At 42.0% G+C, this 23,944-nt stretch overlaps 1 protein-coding gene across 3 annotated transcripts; it reads left to right on the forward strand.

The window, feature by feature from the left end:
• The first annotated feature begins 16 nt into the window (after positions 1–16).
• On the forward strand, positions 17–23,777 carry SLC39A6 (solute carrier family 39 member 6). 3 transcript variants are annotated; one of them, XM_075416653.1, is made up of 10 exons: positions 17–368; positions 704–1,463; positions 3,162–3,342; positions 3,628–3,797; positions 5,770–5,982; positions 7,610–7,679; positions 8,973–9,350; positions 16,559–16,639; positions 18,609–18,799; positions 19,579–23,777. In XM_075416653.1, the coding sequence occupies exons 2-10, from the start codon at positions 732–734 to the stop codon at positions 19,729–19,731; spliced, it is 2,169 nt and encodes a 722-aa protein (XP_075272768.1). In that variant the 5' UTR covers positions 17–368; positions 704–731; the 3' UTR covers positions 19,732–23,777. The 3 variants fall into 3 exon arrangements, with proteins under 3 accessions (XP_075272768.1, XP_075272769.1, XP_075272770.1); XM_075416654.1 differs by having other exon boundaries at positions 17–147; XM_075416655.1 differs by having other exon boundaries at positions 41–80.
• The last annotated feature ends 167 nt before the right edge of the window (positions 23,778–23,944 follow it).

The raw sequence follows: 23,944 nt of genomic DNA on the forward strand, positions 1-23,944 counted from the left end.
GCCCGGAAGAGGAAAGGAGAGGGGCGGGGCGGCGGGCGGCGTGCGCGCGTGGGCACGGGCGGCGGTAGGAGCCGGGCCCGGTAACCTCCTCACGCACCCCTCCGCGCGCCTCGCGGGTGGGCTGGGGCCGGCAGCCGCTGCTTCTGGGTGAGGCGGGGCCGCGCTGTTCGGGCCGGCCGTGAGCTTACCGAGAGCCTCCGGGTGGGGCCCGCCCTCTGCGGCTCGCTGGAGGGGGGCCGCGCCCGGCTGCTGCGTGGCCTTGCTGGGGTGGCCGCGGGGCTCGCGTGGAACGCCTGGAATGGCGGTGGTTTTATTTTTAAGCAGGAACGCGTAGCTTACGCGATTTGTTCCCTGCGAAGAGTGAGGCGGTAAGGCTTGCTGTAAGCGGGAGAGGGGCCCGGGCCGGGTGGGTGCGGCCCTGGGGATGCTCTCGGTGGGAGCCTGGCTGGGGCCGGGCCGAGCAGAGGGGACCTCCCTGGGGTGGGCGCCGGCCCCTCCGCTCGCCTGAGGCCACGCACCCGGGAGAAAGGCTGGCTGTGTAAGAAATACAAATGGCTCTTCTCCTGCTTCCTTGGTGCTTTGAGCAGGGTTTGGTTTGGTTTGGCTTGTTGTGGGTTTCTTTCGTTTAAGGAAATAACATCTGTTACAGAGGGAGGTGAGAGCAGTTTTATGCAAACTGCTGAAATTTTCTTCTTCTTTCCAGATCTTTTCACTGCTGAAAAGAAACCACCATGGAGAGTGCGGTATCGGTTGCTTTCCTGCTGTCATTTTCCATACTGCTGTGTGAAAGTTACCATCGTGGAGTGGAGACGGCTACTGTTGTGCGTGCGTCAGAGAGGACTTTTCCAGAAAAGGCAGCTGGCATTAATACTGACTTGGCAGGACTGATACAGAAGCTTCACCTTCAAGAGCTTTTTCATCGTTATGGAGAAAACAACTCTCTGTCGATTGAAGGGTTCAGAAAACTGCTCCAGAACATAGGTATAGATAAGATGAAAAGGATTAAAATAGACCATGATCATGACCATGATCATGACCACGATCATCACCTTCATCATAATCACGTTTCATTGAGTAAAAACTCCGAGAAGACTGCTTGTCCCAGCCACGAATCTGATGCTAACAAGGACCACAGGAACAGCCGCTCAAAGGAGCCTCACAAACCTCACGAACCAGAACACCAGCAGAACTTTGTGCGCAGCAAGAACACCGTTAATGAAATAACGGCATCCATCATCGCTGCTCCTGTGGGTGGCCACTCTGAGTTACAGAATGTGCAACCTGGAGAAGTCAAGCCTGTTGCTCGTCTAGGTCTGACAAGCTCTAATGCCATTAATGTCACAGGTGGCAGCAATGCAAGCTGGCTTGCTAACAGCAAAGCAAATGAATCTCATAATTCTCTGAAGGAATCAGAAAAAGGAAGTTACATGTATTCTAAACTGAAAAACCAAAATACCCAAGAGGTGAGACTGATTCTGTTGTGTTCTTGGGAATCCAGATCCACCGGGAATGTTGTTATGTCCTGTTTGTCAGGTGCTTATCACTTGGCCAGGTACAAGCTTTGTAGTGTAACAGTGCTGATAGCAAACCACACACAAACAACTTTCCTTGAAACTTAATGTTTTGAAGGAATGTTACCTTCACAAGCGCAGAGGAAAATATATGTGCACTCTAGTTATTTTAAATTTTTCCTAAACCGGAATGTGTATTTATATTAAGTATAAGCATACACTTGGTTTTATGTCTTTATATATTATTTTTAAATATTACTAAGAATGCAAAACATTTTACATTTAAAACTTGTGTTCTCAGACAAGTATATGAAAAGTTTTTAATACTTTGTAGGAAAACTCCATTTTCTTCCTGTAAAATCAGCAAGAAAATACTAGGTTCCCAAGGTGACTTTAAAATGAACACTCTAATATTATTTTTCTAAAATGAACTTGTTGCTGTGTAAGTGCATCAAAACAGTTGTGCGAGTATGTGGTAGTTGTTGACCTTGCCTATAGAACCTGTGTGTTTTCTCTGACTGGCCAGGAAATAAAAAGCTAAAGTAATAGTATGTTCCCCTGGGTTGGAAATAAGTGAATGCTGTTAGAATTTTAGAGTAACTATATCACCATTTTGCTTCTCATTTTAGATAAATGTAAGTTGACGTAAAATGTTCAGTAAAAGGGAATAGAATGGTAAATTCTATTAAATCCTACTAATTTCTGTTGGCTCCACTTGCTGTTCTGCCTTAAAGCCAGAATATGGCTTGTTTTCCTAATAATGGGGTGAAAGTAAAAAAAGTCTGGTTAGAACACTGTCATTCTTACCAAAGTGTCTTCCCAAGTGTTGGATAATCCTATGGTAGATAGCGTAGAATGGCAGGGAGTTAACTGGCACCTTGTTCCTTCAACCCCCTTCATCCCCATATACTTCAAGATTGCATGTAGAGACCAACTGTAAAAAAAATTGCCGCAAAATGTTATCTGTTACTTCAGTAAAAAACTAGTGCTGATAAAGTCTATAGTGGCATTGTAGACAGCTTTCTTGCACAATCAGATCCTCCTCCATTAAAGGCTTTAAAAAGCAAGCATCTTTCTGGGGTCCCTGTGTACGCAGCCATGCCAGGTGATTCAGAGCGGGTGTTGTGTGGTGGCGGGTGATCATCGGTGCCGGATTTGCAAGCCGTTACTGTGTTCTGCACAGTCAGAGCAGAAGTACCGCTGTTGTTTAAACCCAGCGAGACTGTAGGTTCTGCCCTGGGGAACCCTTCGCTGGAGGAGGTGTATGTAGAACATGTCCTGTACAAGACTTTCCATAGTAATCGCTTCTATAAAAAGGTTTTTGTCCTTCCTTATATGGCCTCTAAAACTTGGTGAAAAGTGTTAGGCTTTTTCTGTTTGCACAGCGAAGCATCTGACCCCCTTGTGCTGAGAATAAGTGATAATTATGCATCATCTACCAGGACTCCCAAACTAGCTTTCTGGGCCAGAAGGGGGGCGGAGGTATAGTTCTTACTAAATTGGTTTGTTGCGAGTGTTTAATTACCGTTGATACAGCTGTCTTCATGTGGTGCCACTGCATTTCAATTAAAATGGGATATGCAGTCTTCTTGAGATATTTCCATGGTATTTTGTTTCTAGTTAATCTTTAACATAAGTGTCTTTCCACAGTGCTCCAGTGCGTCAAAACTGATGCAGTCCCATGGAATAGGCACTCAGGTGTTGTTGACTGCTACAGAATTTAGTTACCTCTGTCCAGCTCTTATTAATCAGATCGATGGCAAATACTGCATAGTCCACGCAACTAGTGAAAAAACGGAAACTCCTCCAAAAAGTTACTCTCTGCAAATAGGTAGGTGGTCGTTTGTTTTTGTTTTTTTTAACATGGAGTGAAAGCTTCTGGAAACTCATCTGTGTTGGTTATAAATTTGAGAAATGCATTTTGAAGTGGAAAGAAATTTGTAGTTTTCTTTTGGCGCTTGACCATGTCTAGAGGGAAATCTTTGGCATAGCATTTGTTAACATCCGATTAATTGAATGGTCAGGAGTGTTTGATATCAGGAGTGTGAAGAAAATAAAAGCTCATCCAGCTGTTACTCATTCTTGTTACTTTTTTCTTTTCTTTTTTTTTTACCAGCTTGGATTGGTGGCTTTATATCCATCTCCGTCATCAGTTTTCTCTCCTTATTGGGCGTTATATTGGTACCGCTGATGAATCGCGTATTCTTCAAGTTTCTTCTGAGTTTTCTTGTGGCATTGGCTGTGGGGACTTTGAGTGGAGATGCTTTCTTACATCTCCTTCCACATGTAAGTATTAATTACTATTTCTTTCATTATCTCAAAGCAGGTAATTTCACACCTGTCTGTACTTCTTAGTGATAGTGTTAATCCTTATTAATTAATATCTATTTGATGAGTCATTTCTCAGCCTTGTAAGGTAGATTGTTTGATGGGAAGGTTTCCCATTTGGAACTGTTTGTATTATTCATGTCACAGTCCTTACAGTGTAAGAACTTCATGCCATTATCCCTCAGTCTGTTTCCTGTTCTTAGTCACACGTGCTGCTGAGTCACTCCTTGTTCCTTGCATGCAAGAATTTGGCATAAATGTTTTTAGTCACTTACTGCAATGCTGCCTCTTTATTTTCTTTTTCCAGTTTAATGAACTTTATAGGTAGTGGAAATCACTGCTTGTACACTTTAAATACGGAATAGATAATCCACTGTTTTCTGTTATCAGCTGCTTATGTTGATGGGTTATCCATTGTAATTTTTTTATCAGAATCAAGCGTTTCTGAAGTTCTGGGAAAACATTACTTGATAGACTTTGGAGTTATATGTTGCTATTAGTAGTACGGACAATGAAATTGGAATGTGATTACTAAATTTCTGCCTTTCTTGAAGCTCTTAAACAGACAGTCCCTCCATCCCCCTCCCCAAAGGTAACTTGTTCCAGCTTTCAGAAAAGATGGATCAAAAGGACTGCAGATCCTGTGGTGGATTCTCAATCCTGACTGTAATTCATAGAATCATAGGGAAGGAGAGACCAAGATGCACCTCACTACAACCTCCTTTCAGGTAGCTGTAGAGAGCAAGAAGGTCCCCCCTCAGCCTCCTCTTCTCCACACTAAAAAGCTGACCTCCCTCAGCCGCTCCTTGTGAGACTTGTTCTCTAGACCCCTCAGCAGCCTCGTTGCTCTTCTCTGGACATGTTCCAGCGTGAGCTCCTCAATGTCCTTCTTGCGGTGAGGGGCACAAAACTGAACACAGCACTCGAGGTGCGGCCTCACCAGTGCCAAGTACAGGAGCACGATCACCTGCCTACTCCAGCTGGCCACAGTACTCCTGAGACAAGCCAGGATGCTGTTGGCCTTCTTGGCCACCTGGGCACACTGGTGGCTCGTGTTCAGCTGGCTGTCAACCAGCACCCCCAGGTCCTTTTCCGCTGGGCAGCTTTCCAGCCACTCCTCCCCAACCCCGTAGCGTTGCATGGGGTTGTTGTGACCCAAGTGCAGGACCCGGCATTTGACCTTGTTGAACCTCATAGAGTAGGCCTCGGCCCATCGACCCAGCCTGTCCAGATCCCTCTGCAGAGGCTTCCTACCCTCAAGCAGATCAACACTCCCATCCAGCTTGGTGTCATTTGCTAAGTTACTGAGGGAGCACTCCATCCCCTCATCCAGATCATTGATGTTAAACAAGACCAGATCATCGGGTGGTTCTTTTTCCTTTCAGTTAATTTTGCATTTGCTATGTGAGGCTGTGTAAATCTAAACATGTGTGAGTGAGTTATCCTAGTAGTTTTTTGATTCTGAAGATATCGGTAGCCAGTGATGAGGGGAAGAATGTCAGACTTCCTTTAAAAAAGGAAATTACTGCAAAGTTCCTAGTAGAAAAAGGCATTTGATGTTGATGAGCTGTCTTAGATGGGAAGGCAATTGGTGTGCTGGCTGTGACTACCACTTAAAATGCAGATTCTTTGACAGTGTCAGGAGTTTTTGTGGGGGCAGTTGTACATCTTGTTCTGAGCAGAATGCATGTAGCTGAAGTGAGAGGATGAATACCAGGCCTGCTCTCAGTGCTTGCAACGTTTCTTCCTATGAACAGACTTCGTAGTTGTTTGAGTTTGTTTGAGTTTGTATCTGGAGCATTTACCCTATGAAAATTGTGAAGTCTGGACTCCAGACTTGAAAAAAAGAACATAAAGAATACTTTCTGTATTTCTTATGTTATCAGTTCTCTTGAATAATAATGACTTCCCCATTTGGTTCTCCCCTTAGTCTCATGGAAACCATCACCATCACCATGAAAAACCTCTGCTTGAACAGAACAAAGGCTCTACGTTCAAACATCTTGTTTTTCAAAGTACAGAGGAGAGTGCTTACCTGGATTCTACGTGGAAGGGACTTACAGCGCTTGGAGGCTTGTATTTCATGTTTCTAGTGGAGCATCTGATCACTTTAATAAAGCAGTTTAAAGACAAGAAGAAAAAGGTAGAGCAGCTGTTATTTTGAAGCTATATTTATTGCATGTTCATTTCTGAATACACTTACAAAAAAAACTGAGTATCACATATCTGTCTGGATTTAATAGTGATTGCTACTTGATTAGTATTGTAATTTCATTTGTATTAGTGACACATAAACTTTTAAACTGCATGATAACTTTTTTGTGGTCCTCTTACGGAAGAGCTCTGAGGTAGTTCCTTAACCAGCCATACAGTACAGGCTTGAAACCACAGTGAATTGTTTAGTAAGCAGTCAGCCACTTGCACCCTTTGTTTTAACAGTGAGTTAAGAAGTTACTGTTCATTATTGACTTCCTTCTGACATACCAAAACAATAATATAAATGACTATCTGGACTGGTTTTATTATTTTAATTCTCATACTGGATTAAATAAATGGCCTCGTACTGTTATTGTACTCCTGTTGAGGGGGGCACGTGCATAAAACGGGTAAGAGTGGCAGAAAGTGCTTACATAAAGAAGCATCCAGCTACACTGTAGAAAGTGACTTTGTTGGATAGCGTTCCATTTGGAAATGCAGTCTGCCAAGCCCCTCTTTTCTTTCCTTTCTCTCCCCTCAAAAAGAACAGTAATACAGCTTTCGGATTATTATACTGGTTTTTCTGTGGAAGGTAAATAATAACTGAATTTTGGCAGGTCATAAATGATGGTAACTCACCAGTTATTGGTAACAGTTCTTTAAAGACTAGTGTAGCCAGGAATACACAATGATGTAAAAAGTGGCTCAGTAAAAAAAGATACAGTAAAGGCTGGTGATATCTTAAGCTTTGCTTGAAGACAGTTAGTAAACTACTAATTACTTACCTTAAAAATAGCTGATATCTAGGCTACCACAATGACTGATAGTTGCTGTGTAGTTTTATTGTTAAATTGGTCATTAAGGCAGCAGTCTTGGAGCAGGTGCCATGTAAGCTCCTTGACTTTGGTCACGGCAGGTTGTGTTTGTGGGATTTATACTGAAGCTAAACTAACTGTGGGTGACTGGATTGCTTTCCCTATCTCTGGTTAAATTTATTTGCCAAGAGAGGATGTGAAGAGTTGCAAGCGGAGCAAGTCTTTCCTCTGTCCTTCTCTCAGCCTCTGGGAATAGATTTCCTTTTAGACTAATTATACCCTTCTAGATACTGAGTCACTGATAGTAAATTGTTGTGATACAGATGTTAGTGAGCAACGATTGGAGATTTTACTTGGTTTTCCTTCAGTGTGCTAGGGAAAAAAAACCCCACCGTTATACTGACATTACAATGAAAAAGAACTACTGGAATAACTTATACTTAGTATTTGATATGTTTCACTTCTCAGATGAACCCCTCTGCTTATTCCTCATGCAAAAATGCGGGATATTTATGCATATGGATTTGTTTGGTTTTGGTGGTGTTTTTTTTCTTTCCATGGAGCATAGGGAACCTTTGTCATCTTACTGTTGAAGAACTGAGTTTCTAATGTTCCTCTTCTGCGCTCTTTATATGGCCTTCATGTTGTCCTCTTTCTGTGCAGGCAGCGTAAATGTTGTGAGTATAATATTGCTCATGTATATCCTGAAAAATAAGTGAAATATTCGTAACTACAGTATTTTTTTTTTTTCGGAATAAGAAAAAAAATGAAGATGATGGAGAAAGTAAGAAGTTTTCAGCGAATGAAGACAAGTTAGATACAGACGATCGTAAGTCTCAGTAATATTGCACAGTTGTTATTTTGCGGCACCACTGTTTAAAAAACACCTGACTGGTGGCCACTCACAGATCTGCTTCTTTCTGAAGCTTGGGTCACTACCTACTTGAATTATTTTCAAAACAAAACCCGTCTGTGCATTGATATGTAGAGGACTAGCTGTATTTGCTGCTTTCCTTTAAAAAGGTTTGATAGGTTGGAAGTAGCGACCTCACAGTTTTGAAATCTTAAGCCTTCTACAGAAGTTGAAGTCATTCTGTGAAGCTCTTCTGTCTATGCCTGTTGCAAATACAGCTGTGCCTACTGGCTTCTACACTTTTTAAACTGTTAGATGTTATATGTGTGATCCATTATTTAGATTTCTGTATATTTTAAGTCTGGGTTTTGTTAGTTTGAGTATTTATTTATTTATAAGGCTGATAATCTAAAATCCTAGAGGTTAGTTGAAGTCTTTGGACTGCAGATGATCGTGTGTCCCCATGATCATGCTGTAAGCCAAAACATACCTCACTAGATACTTGTTAGCTCTTGTAGGCAAAAGAGGCGTTCAGTTTTTCAGAATAATTTTACAATTAATGAGAGTTGCTGGTAATGCAGTGAAAAAAATGTATTTGTTCATTTAATTGCAGGGGAAGAATTCAGCCAGTTTTAGGAGTTAGTTAAAATAACTAACCTTGGTGTGCCACTAATGTTTATATGAGGACGTTTCATAGTCAGTGTTGATGACTTTGAGTGTTTATTTTTCAGTTGTTCAAACTTAAGTTCCTATATTTATATGAAATACAGGAGTTTCCAAAATAATCTATATCATATTCTCTTCCTCATTCTTATTCTTCAGCCCTAAAATTAATAAATGGCACATGCTTTCCACACACTTTGTCTTTCTGAAGCAATTGAACTAACAGCCTTCATGCTGTGAAGCTGGGACATAGAGCCTTATGCTGTTGAGTTTACGTTGCGCTGGGTCTTGCATTAAAAGCTTTTTTACCTTTTAGAAGACATTTGTGGCCATAATGTAGGGGCTGCTTCAGTAGTAGGGGACAGAAACTAGAAGTTTTTCTTATTTTGAACAATTGGGAGTTGTCTCAGAAATGTGATTAAAGAAAAATAAGTTGTGAAAACCCTTGGGGGCGGAAAAAAAAACTTGTGGTACAAGTAGCTGGGGTATTAGTCTCAGCTTCTAGACTTACTAGTTTCTTCTTTACTGCATCACTTGTTTATTGTATTGTGGCTTCCTAGGTGATTTTAAAGCTGTGTAATATTATATTCTGGGTTTTTGTAACAGGGCCTGAGGGCTATCTAGGGACAGACTCTCAAGATCCGTCGCCCTTCATTTCTCAGCAGCCAGCTGTACAAGAAGAAGAAGAAGTGATGATAGCTCATTCTCATCAAGAGGAAGTTGACAATGAATATGTATCCAGGGGCTGTAGAAACAAATGTCATTCTCACTTACATGATACTCTAGGACAGACAGATTATCTTAGTCATCATCACCATGACTACCATCATATTCTGCATCACCATCATCATCAGAACCATCATCCCCACAGTCACAGTCAGCGCTACTCACGTGAAGAGCTGAAGGATGCTGGGATAGCAACTCTGGCGTGGATGGTGATTATGGGAGATGGACTGCACAATTTTAGCGATGGCCTAGCAATTGGTAAGTGTTAGCATGAACACTGCAGCTTTGTTGTATGTGAGGACAGCAAAGTCTTCCTATCTCTTATTAGGAATATAACTAATTAGTGGTGGATCTTTGAAGTCTAAACTTTTATCTGACAGCAGCTCTGAATGAATAAGAAAAACCCAGTTAAACAACCTGGAGATCAGTGACAAATGAAATGGAAATTATGTGCTTACAGCTCTGTTTCTTTAGGAAATCTGTAAACTTTGCTGTATTTCCTATTTTTTAGCAAAGTTAAAGGTAGCGTTTTTCAAAACTAAAGCTAGGCTTATAAAACAATATTTAGGACTTAAAACAGAACTTACATTTCGATGCCTGCAAGGGCTCAGCAATTCTTTTTAATTTTTTTAAGACAAGCTTGTCTTTTTGGTTGCATTTAAAGTAATTGTGGCTTTTTTTCACTTCAGTGAGGCCACTGGTATCATTGGCTCTTTTTTTCTTTTTCTCTTCCATCTTTAGTTTTACGCAGCAAGGTCAGGTTCTATGCTTTGCACATCTCACTGTGCCTGTACTGGCCCCTGGTTACACATGCTGTGTAAGTTTTTTCCCCAGAGCACTGGTGGGTGGGAAGATGGGACCCTGGTTTCAGTCTGCATTAGCCTGAAGATAACCCAAATGGATTAGGCAGTCAATATACGTGTGTATTTTTGTGCTGTGGGAGGTAGGCATGCATTCATTTTTACTGTAAAATAAATTTGGTCCAAGGCATTGTGTTCTCTAAGGTGCTTTTACACTTTTGCGTAGCAGTCCTGTCACATCCAGATTCTCAGATCTTGCATCCGCTAAAGAGCAGCATTGCAGTTCTTCCTACTGCTTGTACTAACTTTCCAGAGAAAGTCTGTGCTGCTTTTTGTATCCTAGGGATCTGTGAGTAGGGCATTAATTGATAGGAACTTGTCAGAAATACGATTCACAGAGAAGATACCGATAAAGTCACTATATGCTGTCTTTATGCAGCATAGATTTTTGGATTAAGAGTGTCTATATCAATTAAAGGAGTGTAGCATAAGTAGATTCCTTCAGATGCGCAATGTGCTGGGTTCAGTCTCAAAACGGGCTCAGTCTCTCTTCTAGGAAAAGCATTTTAAAAAAAGTGATTTTCTTGAACACTAGTCATACTCTATTCAATCTGGTTCTTAAAGTTGAGTGTAATAGTCCATTTTTGTGGGGTTGTTTTTTTAGTTTTAAAGGGATACAAAGTTATTTTACATGTAAACAGAACATTCATCTTTTTGTTCATGTCCCTGTCCCTTGTTGTAGTTGTTCAGTCTTTTTTTGACAATGGTTCAGTGAAGATACTTCTTTATCACAAAAATAACAGATTGAATTTTATGTTCAGGGCCTCTGGCTGGGAGGTCAGGTTTGGGAATTTTTTTTTTCTCCCTAGAAGGAAAGCTAGACTACTGGTATTTTAAACTTAAAAGGTTAAAGTAAGTTATAGCCAGTGAAGTCAAATCAGTAATCTTCAATTCTTATGCTAGTCTTTTGTAATCTTGACTTTAGTATTTAAGACTAATCTCTGCAGGTACTGGACTCATTTCCAGCTTGTATAGCGTACTGGGGTCAGTTCAGCAGTATCAGTCCTTTTGTAAATTTTATTGTAGAAACAAGTTCATTCTTCTTTGAGGAGAAAACCCAGTAACTGTTTTCTCACAGCAGTATTTGCAGTTGTTCAGATTCAGTCAATTCAAAGTAAAAAGAGACCTTCTGATTTAATCTCATTTTTTCTGAAAGTTGGAGCATGGAATGTACATGTCTGAGCAGATCAGTAGTGAAAATGTGGTAGGAGGAGGAGGATTTGCATATAAATGACAGGCAGAATCAATTACGGCTTAGCATTAGGGAGATTTGGGAAGGAGCTAGACTTTATAGTTACGAAGGGAAAAGTATGAGGAAGGTTAATAAAGGCTTATTGAACAAGTGAGAGCAATAGCTGCTGTGTAGCTTGTTCAGGCTAATGAAAATGTGGGTTTCCTTCAGTTCTGGATATGCTCAAAAGCATAATGGAAAAACATCAGTTTGATGTGAAAACGCCAGTGATACTTGTGTAGTATTCTACCTGTATTTAAATGAAGATGTGAATGCTTCTGCGAAGATAGCTTTAGCCAGAGTAACCCTTCACTGAAGTTCATTCATTTCATGTGATTTGTTATTCGTGGCTTCTACCAGTTACTTTTTTCCTCAAACCTGTTATGCTGATTATGTAGGGATAAGATATAAAAGTGCTTATTTTTCTATTAAAACATGGAATAGTTGCATCTAATTTCTACAAAATGATCTTCTGTGATTTCAACTTTTCTGTGTAGCTTAAACTCAATAACTAAAAGACGGAATACTATTTTTGCACTAGTCTTGAGTATATTTTTTCTTTTGAGAGAAGTGATGTCTTAAAAGTGTATTTTAAGGAACCATGACACTATTAAATCAGCTTCTGGAGAGGGGATAATACCAGATATATTAATGTAGTCTTCAGTTTCCTAATGTTTCAAGACATCTTTTTAGCAGTGAAAAATAAAAATAGATATTCTTGTTCAAGCTTGTACTTTGGTTGCTATGTATCCATACAGTATACAGCCATGTCAGCCACATAGGTACTTTGCATGGCAGTCAGGTCGTCTTTGTCTTGCCTTTGTGGTCCCAAAATTACATTTAGCATGTGTGATTAAGCTGGATTCTTGTATTTTTAGTTTTCCTGTAATTAGTGATAAAACTGTAAAAACATTGTATAGAGACAGTAGTAGAGAGGAATTTACAGATTATTGAGGATGCAGACATGGGAGAGGGTAATTAACTCTGCTTTCCTCTACTTATCTATTCTCCTCAGAAACTAAAGCCCAATTGAATGCTGATGAATTCTCCTGTCTTATTAGGAGACAACTGTAGCTATCCTGTCTCTCTCTCTCAAAATCTGACTCCAAAACTATAAAGCAGTGTTCGGAGGTGGAGGAAACAGACTGATGATACCTAGAAAAGATGGATGGTGTTCACTGATAACCTCTTTTGCTAGTCAAGTAGCAGTAGCTCCTGTTACTTGCCTGTTAATTACTATGTGGACTCCTACCACTGAATGTTTCAGAGTGCAGTGGAGAACACTCCTGCTGAGGGCTCAAGTCAAAATAGCTTTTGTCTTAGCATGCTGTGCATCTCTGAATTGGACTTCACAAATAGTCATAGAAGTGGGTGAACTCTAGAGATCATCAGGTCGAACCCACTGCTTGAAACAGCTCTTGGGAACACTAGACTGGGTCAGTCATGGCTTTGCACAGCCAAGCCTTGAAAACCTCTACAGATGAGGAGACTGCACCATGTCTGGAGCTGACCTCTTCTAGTGTTGCCCTATGGTCTCTTAATACAGAAAGTTTTATTTATATCCAGCCCGAAGCTCCCAAATCGTGACTTGCAGCCTCTCCCTCTGTTGTTGTCTGTCACTACTTTGAAGAGTTAGGCTCCTTCATACTTGTGACTGCATTAAAGGTACTTACAAGCTGCTGTTAGATCACCCCTTAGTCTATTGGAAAAGGAGGTTAAATATGTGTAGATTCAACCTTTTAGGCCTTATGCTGTAGAGCTCTGATCATCTTGTCAGCCTCTGTTGGACAGTATTCGTATCAACCTTGAACTGGGACACCCCAGAGTGGACAGAGAATCCCAGGAACAACCTCACCAGTGCTTAGCAGAGGGGAATAAGAACTTAGGCTTATGGCCTTGCTTCTCCTGAGGCTACCCAGTGTGTGGCTCACTATACTTTCAATGGGAGCACGCTGTTGGCTCATATTCAACTTGTTGTCCCTCATAATTCTCATGTCCTTTTTGGAAAGGCTGCTATTTCAGCCAGTCTGTTCCTACCTTGTACTAATGCCTGAGGTTATTCTGCCCCAAGTGCAGAACTTCTAACTCTTCCTTTTTGAACTTCATAAGATTTCTGTTGGCCTAGTCTTCAAGTTTACCATGATCATTCTTGTCTAAAGCTCTAGAGCTCAGTGTGTCAGCTCAGCCCTTACTTTGTCCCTCCTGCCCCTCAACTTCGTGTCATCTGCAAATTTGCTGATGGTGCAGTCTGTTTCATCCAGGTAAGTGAAGATATTGAAGAAAATGGGTTGCCGTATTTGTCCTGGTGTACTCTGTTAGCCCAGCAGTCCAGCCATTGTGCAGTCTGTCAAGCCTGTATTTCCTCTGCTCCCAGATGAGACTGCTGTAGGAGATAGTGTCAGAAATCCTACTAAAGTCAAGTTCTGTTATATTCACTGCTGTTGCCATCTCGGTAGTCAGCTATTTCCCCAAGCTGGGTCAAGCATTTGGAGAGGGATTTGAAGAGGATAATTCAACAGGATCTTTCCAGGAACTGAGGTGAGAGGCTGACTGTTCCCTGAGTCCTGTTCTTTGCCTTTCTTCAAGATGGGAATAATGTTATCCTTTTCCCAGAGTTCCACTGGGGCCTCCTGTAGCCGTGGTTTTCCATAGGTGGTAGACTGCAGTCTTGCAGTCACTCCGGTCACTTTTGTCAGCACCCTTGGGTGAGTCCCATTCTGGGATGCATCTGAGCGTTTCCATTTTGTTCTAAGTATCTCTAAACTGTTGCTTCTCTGCTGTTTGCTGTCCCTTTCTTTCTAGAACCGTGCTGGGATGTGGCTTTGTCTATGAAGAGTGAGATGAAAGTGGTGCTTTGGCCTCTTTTTGTGTCTGCTGCTTTGTCCCCTTCCTCGTGCATCAACAGACCCGAATTTTTCCTGAACTTTTTTTCCTCGGCTAGTATTCCTGTAGAACTGTTTCTTGTTATCCTTGGTGTCCTGTTAGTCTTAGCTCTAGCTGGGCTTTGGTCTTCCTCCTTTTTGTTCCACTGCTTTTTCCTTGTTGCCAATCTTTGTTTCTGTTTCTTGTTTGCTTCCTTTTTGAGACTTAATTCATTAAGACACACTCTGCTTAGCTGGGTTTGTCTTCTGCTGGAAGTCCTAGTGTTCCTACACAAACAGGGTAGTTGATCTGTTCACTCTATTAAGCGTGCTTTATAAATCAGCCACCTCTTCTGGGCACTTTTTCCCCTTTGATTCCCAGGATATTCTACCCTGAAATTCATTGCCTAAGTCCAAAGTCCGCTTCATTAAGATCTAGAGTCCTAATTTTGCTTCTTCCTTTCCTAGCCTCCTTCTGTATCCTGAACTCGGTTACCTCATGCTCGCTGGAGCTCCAGATGCCATTTTTTGCTGTATTTGCCATCATTTCTTCCTCGTGTGTGAGCAGCAGGTCAAGTACAACTCTAATCCTGGCTGGCTCTTCTATCATTTGTATTGGGAAACCATTGCCAACATAATTAAGGAACATCCTGGATTGTGTGCCCAGTGCTGTTACCTTCCCATCTGAAAGCTCCCATGTGAATGGTGATGTCTTGTGTGGTTGTTCATAGGTAGCCTTATCCACCACCTTTCCTTGGTTATGTAGTTTATAACCATATTCCTAGCGTTAATCTGATCTTGACCAAGAAACTCAATAGGCTCAAGGATCTGCATTCATACATAGTTTGATGCTGGAGCTCTGTGCAGTCAAGGAACTCCTTTATGTAGGTATGGGGCGGGGGGGGGGGGGAAGTGACACATTCTGTCTTTTCTAGGCAGTCTGTATCTATCCGTGACAGGCCAAATGAACTTTGGTGGTGTCTCCACAGCATCGTCAAGGCAGGCTCTAGGCAAGCAATGGGCTTCCCTAGGCAGTAGCTCTGGCTGGCAGGTCTGCTTCTGCCCTCTGTCCTGCATGGCAGGGAATCTCCTATCCCTAAAAATCTTTCCTGTCTTTTTGTATTGCTGGCCCTAATCTGATGTGCTGAGCAAATGTTCTAGGCTGGGCAGAACTCATTTATCCTCCCACTGCTGCTAGGATCATGACCATGTTCTTTAGATTAGCACCTGCAAATATGCTGGGGATGGAGGGTTCTTCCTGATGCCAAGCTTCACGATTGCCAGATTTTACCCATCTGGAAGTTTGTTTCCTCTTCCAGTGCTGCCTTGGTCCTGCCTTCCTCTTTAGTCTGAAGGGCCTTTGGCTCTTGCCTCTGTAGAACCTCTTCTGAAGACCTTCTCAATCACCTGTTCATTACCCCTCAACCAAAGATGCCTGCTTGCTATTTCTTGCGTCTCCTTCACCAGGTGCTACAGCATGTACCCCACAGGTAAGGCTGCTGTTGCTGTCACTGCAAGGAGGAGCATCGGTCATTTCTTGCAGGTGAAGACCTGGATGGCAGTGTCTGCCGTCAGGAGTTACACCTGGGTAGGGGCTGCTGGAGTACTGGGGGTGGCAGCCCCGGCAGAGATCGGGGATGATCTCCTGTGGTCTCATCACTGTTGTAGCTCTCCTTCTGTGAGCAGTACTCCTGGGTCCCCTGCATGCCAGCTGCTGTGACAGGGCTGAGGGGCTCTTTGCTTATGGGCAGCCTCTTGTTTGCTGGTGTGCTCCTGGTGGTGAAGGGGAAGCTGGACGTGGTTCTGCTGCACCCCTCAGTGGGACTTCCTAGGCTGCTGGGGACCTCCTCTGCAATGTGAGCTGTGGTTCAGCTCCTCGGCCTGCCGTGTGCTGCTTCCTCCTCAGCTGCTGTCGAACAGGAAAAATAACAGGCAACAGGAGGAGCGGGGGAAACAAGAAAGATGAGGGCTGTTGGACTAGTTAAGGGAGTGCTGTAGGGTCTTTTTTCCCCCCACTTAATGTATAATAGCTCACCGTATGTGCAAGCTGCCTAGCATTCGCCAATCTTTCACTGCTGGTTTCACATGACTGTGCAGCCTCACTTACTGTTGAGCTTGCTTGCCTTTTTCCAGTGCCTGGCCCTCAGAGGCAGCTGAGCTGCCTTCTTCCCTTTGTACGTTTAAAAAGAGTGTCTTTTCGGACATTATTTCCGTTTATTGGGTTTTGTGGGAGGACTGTGTTGTTGAAAGGTGTTGGGCTTTGGTTGGAATTCAGATAGTGAGATTTGGTTTGCTTTAACTAATTGGAGGATTTTGTTGCTTCTGATTTTGAAACTTATGAATCATAACTGTTCAATTAAACTTTAAATGCTTCCACAAGCATAAGAAAAATTTGAGTGAAACTAATAGGTCTTAATCTGATACGAACATATGCAACAATGATTCTGCACTTGATGCCTGAATATGCCATAATGTTTTGGGTTTGTGGTTTCTGTTTTGTTTGTTTCTTCATAGGAGCAGCCTTTACTGAAGGATTATCTAGTGGTTTAAGCACTTCTGTGGCTGTATTTTGCCATGAGTTACCTCATGAGCTAGGTAAGACCCCAATATTTCCATGTCTTGCAGTACCTAGGTACTTACAGGTGCACTTTGGAGAATTGTGATTTTCTTCTGATCAGATTTTACTGTGCCACGGGAAACTGTCTGTTTCAGATTGTCTGCTCAGGAATACTTGTAATTTATTTAAAGAATGTTGTAATAGTTCAATTAATCTTCCTTTTAAAAAAATCTAAGTATTTCAGCTACTTTGTTTAAAGCTCAGTGTTGCTTGCAGTTACAACTTGTTCTGTATAGTTCAGTTATAGTTTTTAATTCTCCTTAGCAACATAAATTGTGAATTGCAGGAGAATGCATGTCAAAATTTGCGTTTCTCACATCTTTGTTTAGTTTTATTCTTGTGCTTGTCCTGTTGAAAGGAAGGTCACAATTAGTCGAACTCCTTTCCAGATAACATTTTCTGCTTTTTCGTTAAGTCTTGCAAAAAACCGCTGTAGCTCGACATTAAACTTGGAACTACTTACTATTTCTAGTAAAGATTTCTTTGTCTTTCAAGCTCAAGTGATTTTAAACTCATGACCAAAATTTCTCATGGGAACGCATGTGTCTTACATTGTAAGTTTAGTATTTGGCCCTTTTGCAGGGGAGCTCATGAAAACAGGACGTAACTGCTTAGTTTAACTTGGAATAAAGCTGAGCTTTCCAATTGTCGAATCATTTTGAATGTGCAGCTGGTGTTTCTTTCTTAGCTGTCATGGCCACAATCATACCTGGTGTACAGAATGAGGAAAGAACAGCTTTCTTGCACTTTTTTAAGGTTAATTCCCTAGAAAGTAGAATGTTCCATTTCATTTAATGGAGCTTGTAAACCCACATGCATATACATTAAACTGTTTGTTAAACAATTGGAAATATTTGTCTGCCTGTACAATCGTGTTATACAGAAATACATTATTCTGGAGAAAACATACCTGGTTTTATGAAATTAAGATGAACAATTGAGTCTTGTTCATCTTAATATAAATTCCACAGGAACTGTGGAACTTGTATTAATTACATGTACTAAATGTTGTTACTACAAATACACAAAATCATGTTATGGATCTGATAATTTAGATTCAAATGTTCTGTTGGTTTTGGAAGCAAGGAAAATATTTTTAAATTTAAAGCATGCTTGTTTAACTAGCACAGAAAACTTGCTAGAAATACCCTGTTTAACAGAGGACATGAAGTGGCATAGGAATACTAAAACAAATGGAACTAGCTGAAGTTACCTGGGATGAAATCGGATCGTTCTCTTCTTGATTCTCAATAATGTTTGTAACATACCAGTTCATCTTAATTCTGGAAGAGCTGTTGTAACAAATTACTCCACCTGGCTTTGAAGATTGCTTTTGTTTAACTGGAGATAGCTTAGATTTTTATATAGAAACAGTTCTATTTCCAAATAATAAGCTTATATGATTTTACTATTTTTGTTTAGATAAGTTAGATCTAAACCAGATTTTTATTCTGAGTGATAGAAAACCTGTTTCTGGCAGCTGGTAATCTATCATTCTTCCAAGTAAAAAAGGGAGGTTAAGGATCACTTATAGAAATTAAAGAAATTATTTACAGAGACTTACAGGATAATAAATGGAATCATCACCATTGCTTTATGCAATTAAGTGGGAATATTTTATCCTAGAAAATTCTTCAGAACATTCGTGCGTCAGGTACTTCAGCATCTTACAGCGTTGGCTTAAATACAAACTATACTAAAAGCTACTTCTTCCAAAAAATCCTAAGACCTTAAAGTTAAAAAGTTAAAGTATTTGCTACTGTGTTGTTCATGTATGCTTTCTAATTTTTTGTCCCCCAGTGATTTCTAATTTTGTGAAGGAATAAAATAAGGCAGGCGACACCATAAAAACAGCAGAGTCATCTTGTAAGTCAGAAGAGAACTGATGAATACTGCAATAGTTACCTGAGGATGAAAATTTTCTTTTGTTTTTCTTCCCTGCTGTAGGAGACTTCGCTGTACTTCTAAAAGCTGGTATGACCGTCAAGCAAGCTGTGCTTTATAATGCCCTGTCAGCTATGCTGGCCTATCTTGGAATGGCAACTGGCATTCTTATCGGTCATTATGCAGATAATGTTTCCATGTGGATATTTGCACTTACTGCTGGCTTGTTCATGTATGTGGCTCTTGTGGATATGGTAAGTGGCTAGTTCTACGTGAATTTTCTGTAACGTAGTTTAATTAGAATTAATGCAAATTATATTTTGATCTCAAAATAACTTCTTCTACCTTTTCTCCCTCAGTGAACTTTTTGTGTGCTTAAAGGTGCTGTTGAGTACGCAGCGTTAAGTGCTCAGTTAAATGTTGAGGTGGAAGATTGTTGTTACTTAGATTGTTTCTCCCTTAGTTGTTAAACAGAGGCAGTTAATAGCAGGAGTAGAATAAAAAATTTGCTTCTGACAGTGGCTAGTATAGTAGGTAGCCGGTGAGACTGCAAGTTGCATGCTGTCAGCGCCACCAAATGTACTTTGGCTTTTGCAGTAGATCATTACTGCTTCTTGGGATGAAGCTAAAATTGTATTAAAACCTATACTGTACCTCAGAAGTACATTTGTACAGAAGTACAGAGTATTTGGTGGATGTTTGTGAAAGCTTAACTAATATTCATGAAAGCTTAACTGTTGTTAATAAAATTCTTGGTGGGGCTTGATTAAATCAGTTGGTAAATAAGCCAACCATTTACTCAGGATACAATTAAAACATCACCGTAATTATCATGAAAACAGTAATTAGAACATTACAGATTCTCTCTGTCTCTAAATATGAAAGTAGACTCTGATAATGTTGTTCGTGTTGAGTGATACCGAATTCAAGTAGTATTAATGCAGTCAACAGAGAAGACTGGAGGAGTAAGACTTTGCTACTGCCTGAGTGCCTCTCGGTTAAAAAAGCATGTAACGCTTTCTTGTTTGTTTAGGTGCCTGAAATGCTCCACAACGACGCCAGCGATCACGGGTGCAGCCGCTGGGGATATTTCCTCTTACAGAATGCTGGGATTCTCTTGGGTTTTGGGATAATGCTGCTTATCTCCGTATTTGAACATAAGATTGTATTCAGCATAAACCTGTAGTCCTGGTTGCCAGGAAGAGAGCCTGGTGTTAAGTTATAAGGGGTAGGTCGTCTTCTATGAAATTCCCCGACAGAGAGGTACATTTGATCTAGGCTAGCTATTTTTATTGATGTCCTTTGTTGTTGTGTCCATCCCTCCCTTCTCCCCCTGATAGGATGAACACTGTAAGGTTTTTTTCACTTAGGATTTAGCATTGCATATGGTACTGTGTAAAGTTGTACTTAGTGAAGCACGGTAAAAGTGCCAAATGTATTAAAGGAGTATTGTCTGGGGAGTTAGGGGTGGCTTTTTGGTAAATTTATTTACTATATGTAATCATATGTAATGTTTTTTTTTACTTCAGAGGTTTTGTTGGTTTACAGAAATAAAACAGTGTTTTATATTTTAGCACAGTCAAAATCAGTGGCTACAAAGTACAGTGGGCAGTGTAAAACAAGAAAGAGATGTAGTGGGTAGAATGTGTTTATATTGGTAGAAACTCATCTCTTCTGTGTCCACCTGGTTTACACAGAGTGGCAAGGAGTCCACTCCATTTTTTTTTTTTTTTTTTTTTTTTTGTGGTGGTGGTTCTTGGTAGCTTGTGGATTCTGTGTGCCTTATTCCAGTTGGTTTCTACTCCAGACAAATTCTTGCGAGATCCCTTTTTAAGTATTTGCACCAAGTGTTTTATCTGTTTCATCCCTTCTGATGTGAGTTGCTCTTCACCAATTTCTCAAATCAAACACAAAAGTACAGCTATTAGTCTGTAAAAGCATAGCTTTAGCTCTAATAGATGTGAATTCCATCAAAAAGACTTCTAAAGTCGTGCTATATCCCACTTATGCTGCCTGAAGTGGCAAAGGCATATTAAAGTCTGTTTGATATCAAGGGGAGGAGAGCTGCAGGCTGAGACAAACAGTCATTTACTGCAACAGCTTTCTTAGTGTTGATTTACTTTGGGAAATGAGCTGAGCGGGAGAGCTGACAACTTCCAGTTCAGTGTGATGGCACACAATAAACCTGTGCTTGCCAAACAGTTATATTCTTCGCAACAGCTAAAGCTGAGAAATCCAAAATAGCAAAATTTCTTTGACAGCATGTATAGGGAAGCAGCATGTTAAGGGTAATTATAAGTGTATATGTAAGTATGTAGTTTGAGCTTCCAGTCTTCACCTTTTAACCACCCTGAAAGTAACTGAAGGAAGGAGAAGGATAAAAGAGACAATGGCAAAATAATTAAATTCTGCATTTGCAGGAAAGGTAAACATTAGACAATGTCTATATAATGAGAAGTAACAGAATTGTGCTACCTTAACCAGCTAACTTTAAAAATCCCAGATATAAGCCAAAAATCACAGAAATAAGCCAGTTGGAACTTATTTCTGATTCAGCTTTGCTGCACAGGAATTCTCTCTGCTGTGACAGAACCCCGTTTTTGCCCCGTGTGAAGAGGGCAGGTAGAGAACGGTGTTCTTCCTTCAGCTCTGCCGATGCATCCGGAGGGGAGCACTAAGCTGCGGTGGGGTCTCACCAGCTCCCCCAGATCCGCAGATGTGTGAACCAGTTTCTCTCTGTGCTTGGTGAGCAGCTGTTTGGAGAGGAGAGCAGACCTCTCGTTTGGGAGCGCTCATTTTCTTCTCCCTGACTGACTTTCCATCACTAGAAGCTGCTCTGGTTCCGGGCTTTCATCTCTAACAGGAACACTGACAAAATATTGGTAGGTGTGTTCCTCCCCATCATCGAGCACTTTACATCTTGTGTTTCTTTTATTCTATGCTATTGCATCTTGATTAAGCCTCTGGACTTTTGTTAGAGGCACACCTGTGAACGAAGGGCAGATGCAGTCTGCCAGAGGAGTTCTTCAACTGGAGGTGCAAGAGAGTCATGCCATGGTGCAACAGCCATCTGCTGCGTTTTCGTAGCATCTCCTTGGTCATCCATGCTGTGCTCTCTTTACTCTTTCTTACAGCAGTTGTATTCTAGTCTTCCCAAGCTTGAATTGGTAGTATCTGTGAATATGATGAAAAATGGATAGATATTTACCCATTGTTTTTGCATCTTCCGTGCTTTTAAGGTGTTAGTTCATTTGAACTGTCTCTGAAGAGATGGTAACTTCTGTTTTGTTTTTTTTTTTTCAAATTATCTAAATTCTTATGACACTTCTGCCCTTACCTGTGCTATGACCATTTCCTGACTTTGTTGTAGCAAAAACTGTGGCTAAAACCCAGCTGCTGATCTTCATCTTTCCTTTGCTTGAATACCAGAATCTTTGGCTCATCGAAAGCTGTTCAGTCTCTGGTGTGAGCACATCACTGCTTTCTTTACAAAAAGTTCAACCCTACCCCAGCACAAACGCACACTAAACCTGTCAAAACTGAATTTTTCACACCTTGACTACTGCCTCTTCCTGTACTGACCTCCTGTCTTGGCAGTCCCACCTTTGGCACGCTCTCACTCGACCCTGTCCTGTCTGACGAGTCCTGCCTTTGCTGGGGGTGATGGTGCTGGTTGCCACTGGAGCCTGCGTGCCTTGGTTCATGCTTCTGCGCTGCTCCTCACGAACAAGATGCGTTCCTGGGGAAAAAACAACTTTGGTATGGCTTCACCTCCTGTTGCTTCCCTCCCAGACCTCTTGGCAGAGCTCTGTTCCGCTGCAGTGCAGTGTCTGAGGTGCAGCCTCGCTGCATCCTGGTGGGTTTTGGAGGGCTTGGGTGCTGTGTTTACCAGGGGTCTGGCAAACCACCACAGATTCAGGGCGCTTTACCCTGTGGGTCTTCTGCCGCGTGCCCTCAGCCCTTACAGACATCAGGCTTGCTCTGTCTCTCTGGTGGTGAGGGACTTCAGACTTGGGTGGGTCCCCAGCTCAGTTCACTCTAAATTTTTTCCTGGTGGTGTCTGTAAGCCCGCAGCCCTGACAGCTGCTTGTTAGCTGCGCTCCTCGTCTCCAGGAGGCGGTGTGAAATACGGAGCAGGCATGTTGCCCGAGAGGTTTGTAAGGTCAGTGACCAAGTGGTGGAGATAAATCTACATTTTTCAATCGGTTCCTAGCTGGCCTTTGATGTAATCACCTGACAGTAAAATATCTGCGTATAAAAACACATTGCTGATGTAACAATGTGGAAAATAAATTGCCTTTAGAGCATGTGGGCAGAAACAGCTTGAGAAGCTGGACACCAGTGTATCCCACCCATTTGCAGCCTTTGATGGGGAAGTGTCTGACGGACAGCTGTCCAGACTCGGAATGGAGAAGACGGTGGAGTGAAATCCGCTGTAGCTTTGTACCAGCGAGGTGACCGCAGTTTGTGGTGGTGTGTGTTTGTTTCTTCCTTTGTCAGCCTTATGAAGTAGAATCCGCACCTGCTGTGACGTACCCGTGTTGGAAACACTCGTGGGCTGGCAAAGCGGTGGGCAGAGCCTCTGAACAGCCCTTTATTTTTATGCATACATCTTTCTGCAGCAGTTTGTGACGTCCCTGGCTCTTCCACCTGACAAATGGAGTTGTGTCTGCTTTCTGTGTCTGTCCGTACCTTCATCAGGGTATGGACCTTGATTTTATATGCTGTTACAGCTGCCTTGCTTAGTGCCTGTGCTGGGTGCCAGTAAACAGAGTGGGCAGGCGCTGCTGGAGGCAGAGTGACTTTCCTTGCACTGTGGGCTTTGAATGGTTTTGGGCTGCGTTTGTGCAGAAGAGATGTTGCGTGGAGTCCCTGGGTGCAGCGAGAGCCATGTGGAAGGGGTAGAAGCTCTCGGTGTGGTTTCTCTCACCTCAGACCCAGGGGAAAGGGGCTGTGGGAACCCAGCTGGGTTATCTTTATTTAAAATAGAGCCAAAGCCAGAAACGTAATTCACAGCGGCTCTCCTGCTGCCTGAACGGAGAACTATCATTTCTGTGAAAAAACTAGGTCATTCTGTGTGCCACAAGCAGGAAACAAAAGGGTAGTGTTCTGAAACGGGTGTTCCCTGTAAATAAGCTTTCGGTGCATCCAGTGGTCGCTGTAGCTGCTCCTGTACTGCACTGGGCGGGAGAAAATAAACCACTGAACCCGCGGCTGCCTCCTCCTCACTGCTGTCGTTCTGGCCCGTTACATCTTTCGTTCACCTTCTCGGGGGGGGGATATGTAAAATAATATTTCCTTAAATTCTGTGAAAACGACTGCCTTGTAGGGGGAAGCCTCCCTGCAGCCCCCCGCCAGAAACGGCCTTCGCTCCCGCGGCGGCTCCTGGCTCGGTGAGG

This window comes from Opisthocomus hoazin, chromosome 3 (assembly GCF_030867145.1).
Source record: "Opisthocomus hoazin isolate bOpiHoa1 chromosome 3, bOpiHoa1.hap1, whole genome shotgun sequence".
NCBI lineage: Eukaryota > Metazoa > Chordata > Aves > Opisthocomiformes > Opisthocomidae > Opisthocomus > Opisthocomus hoazin.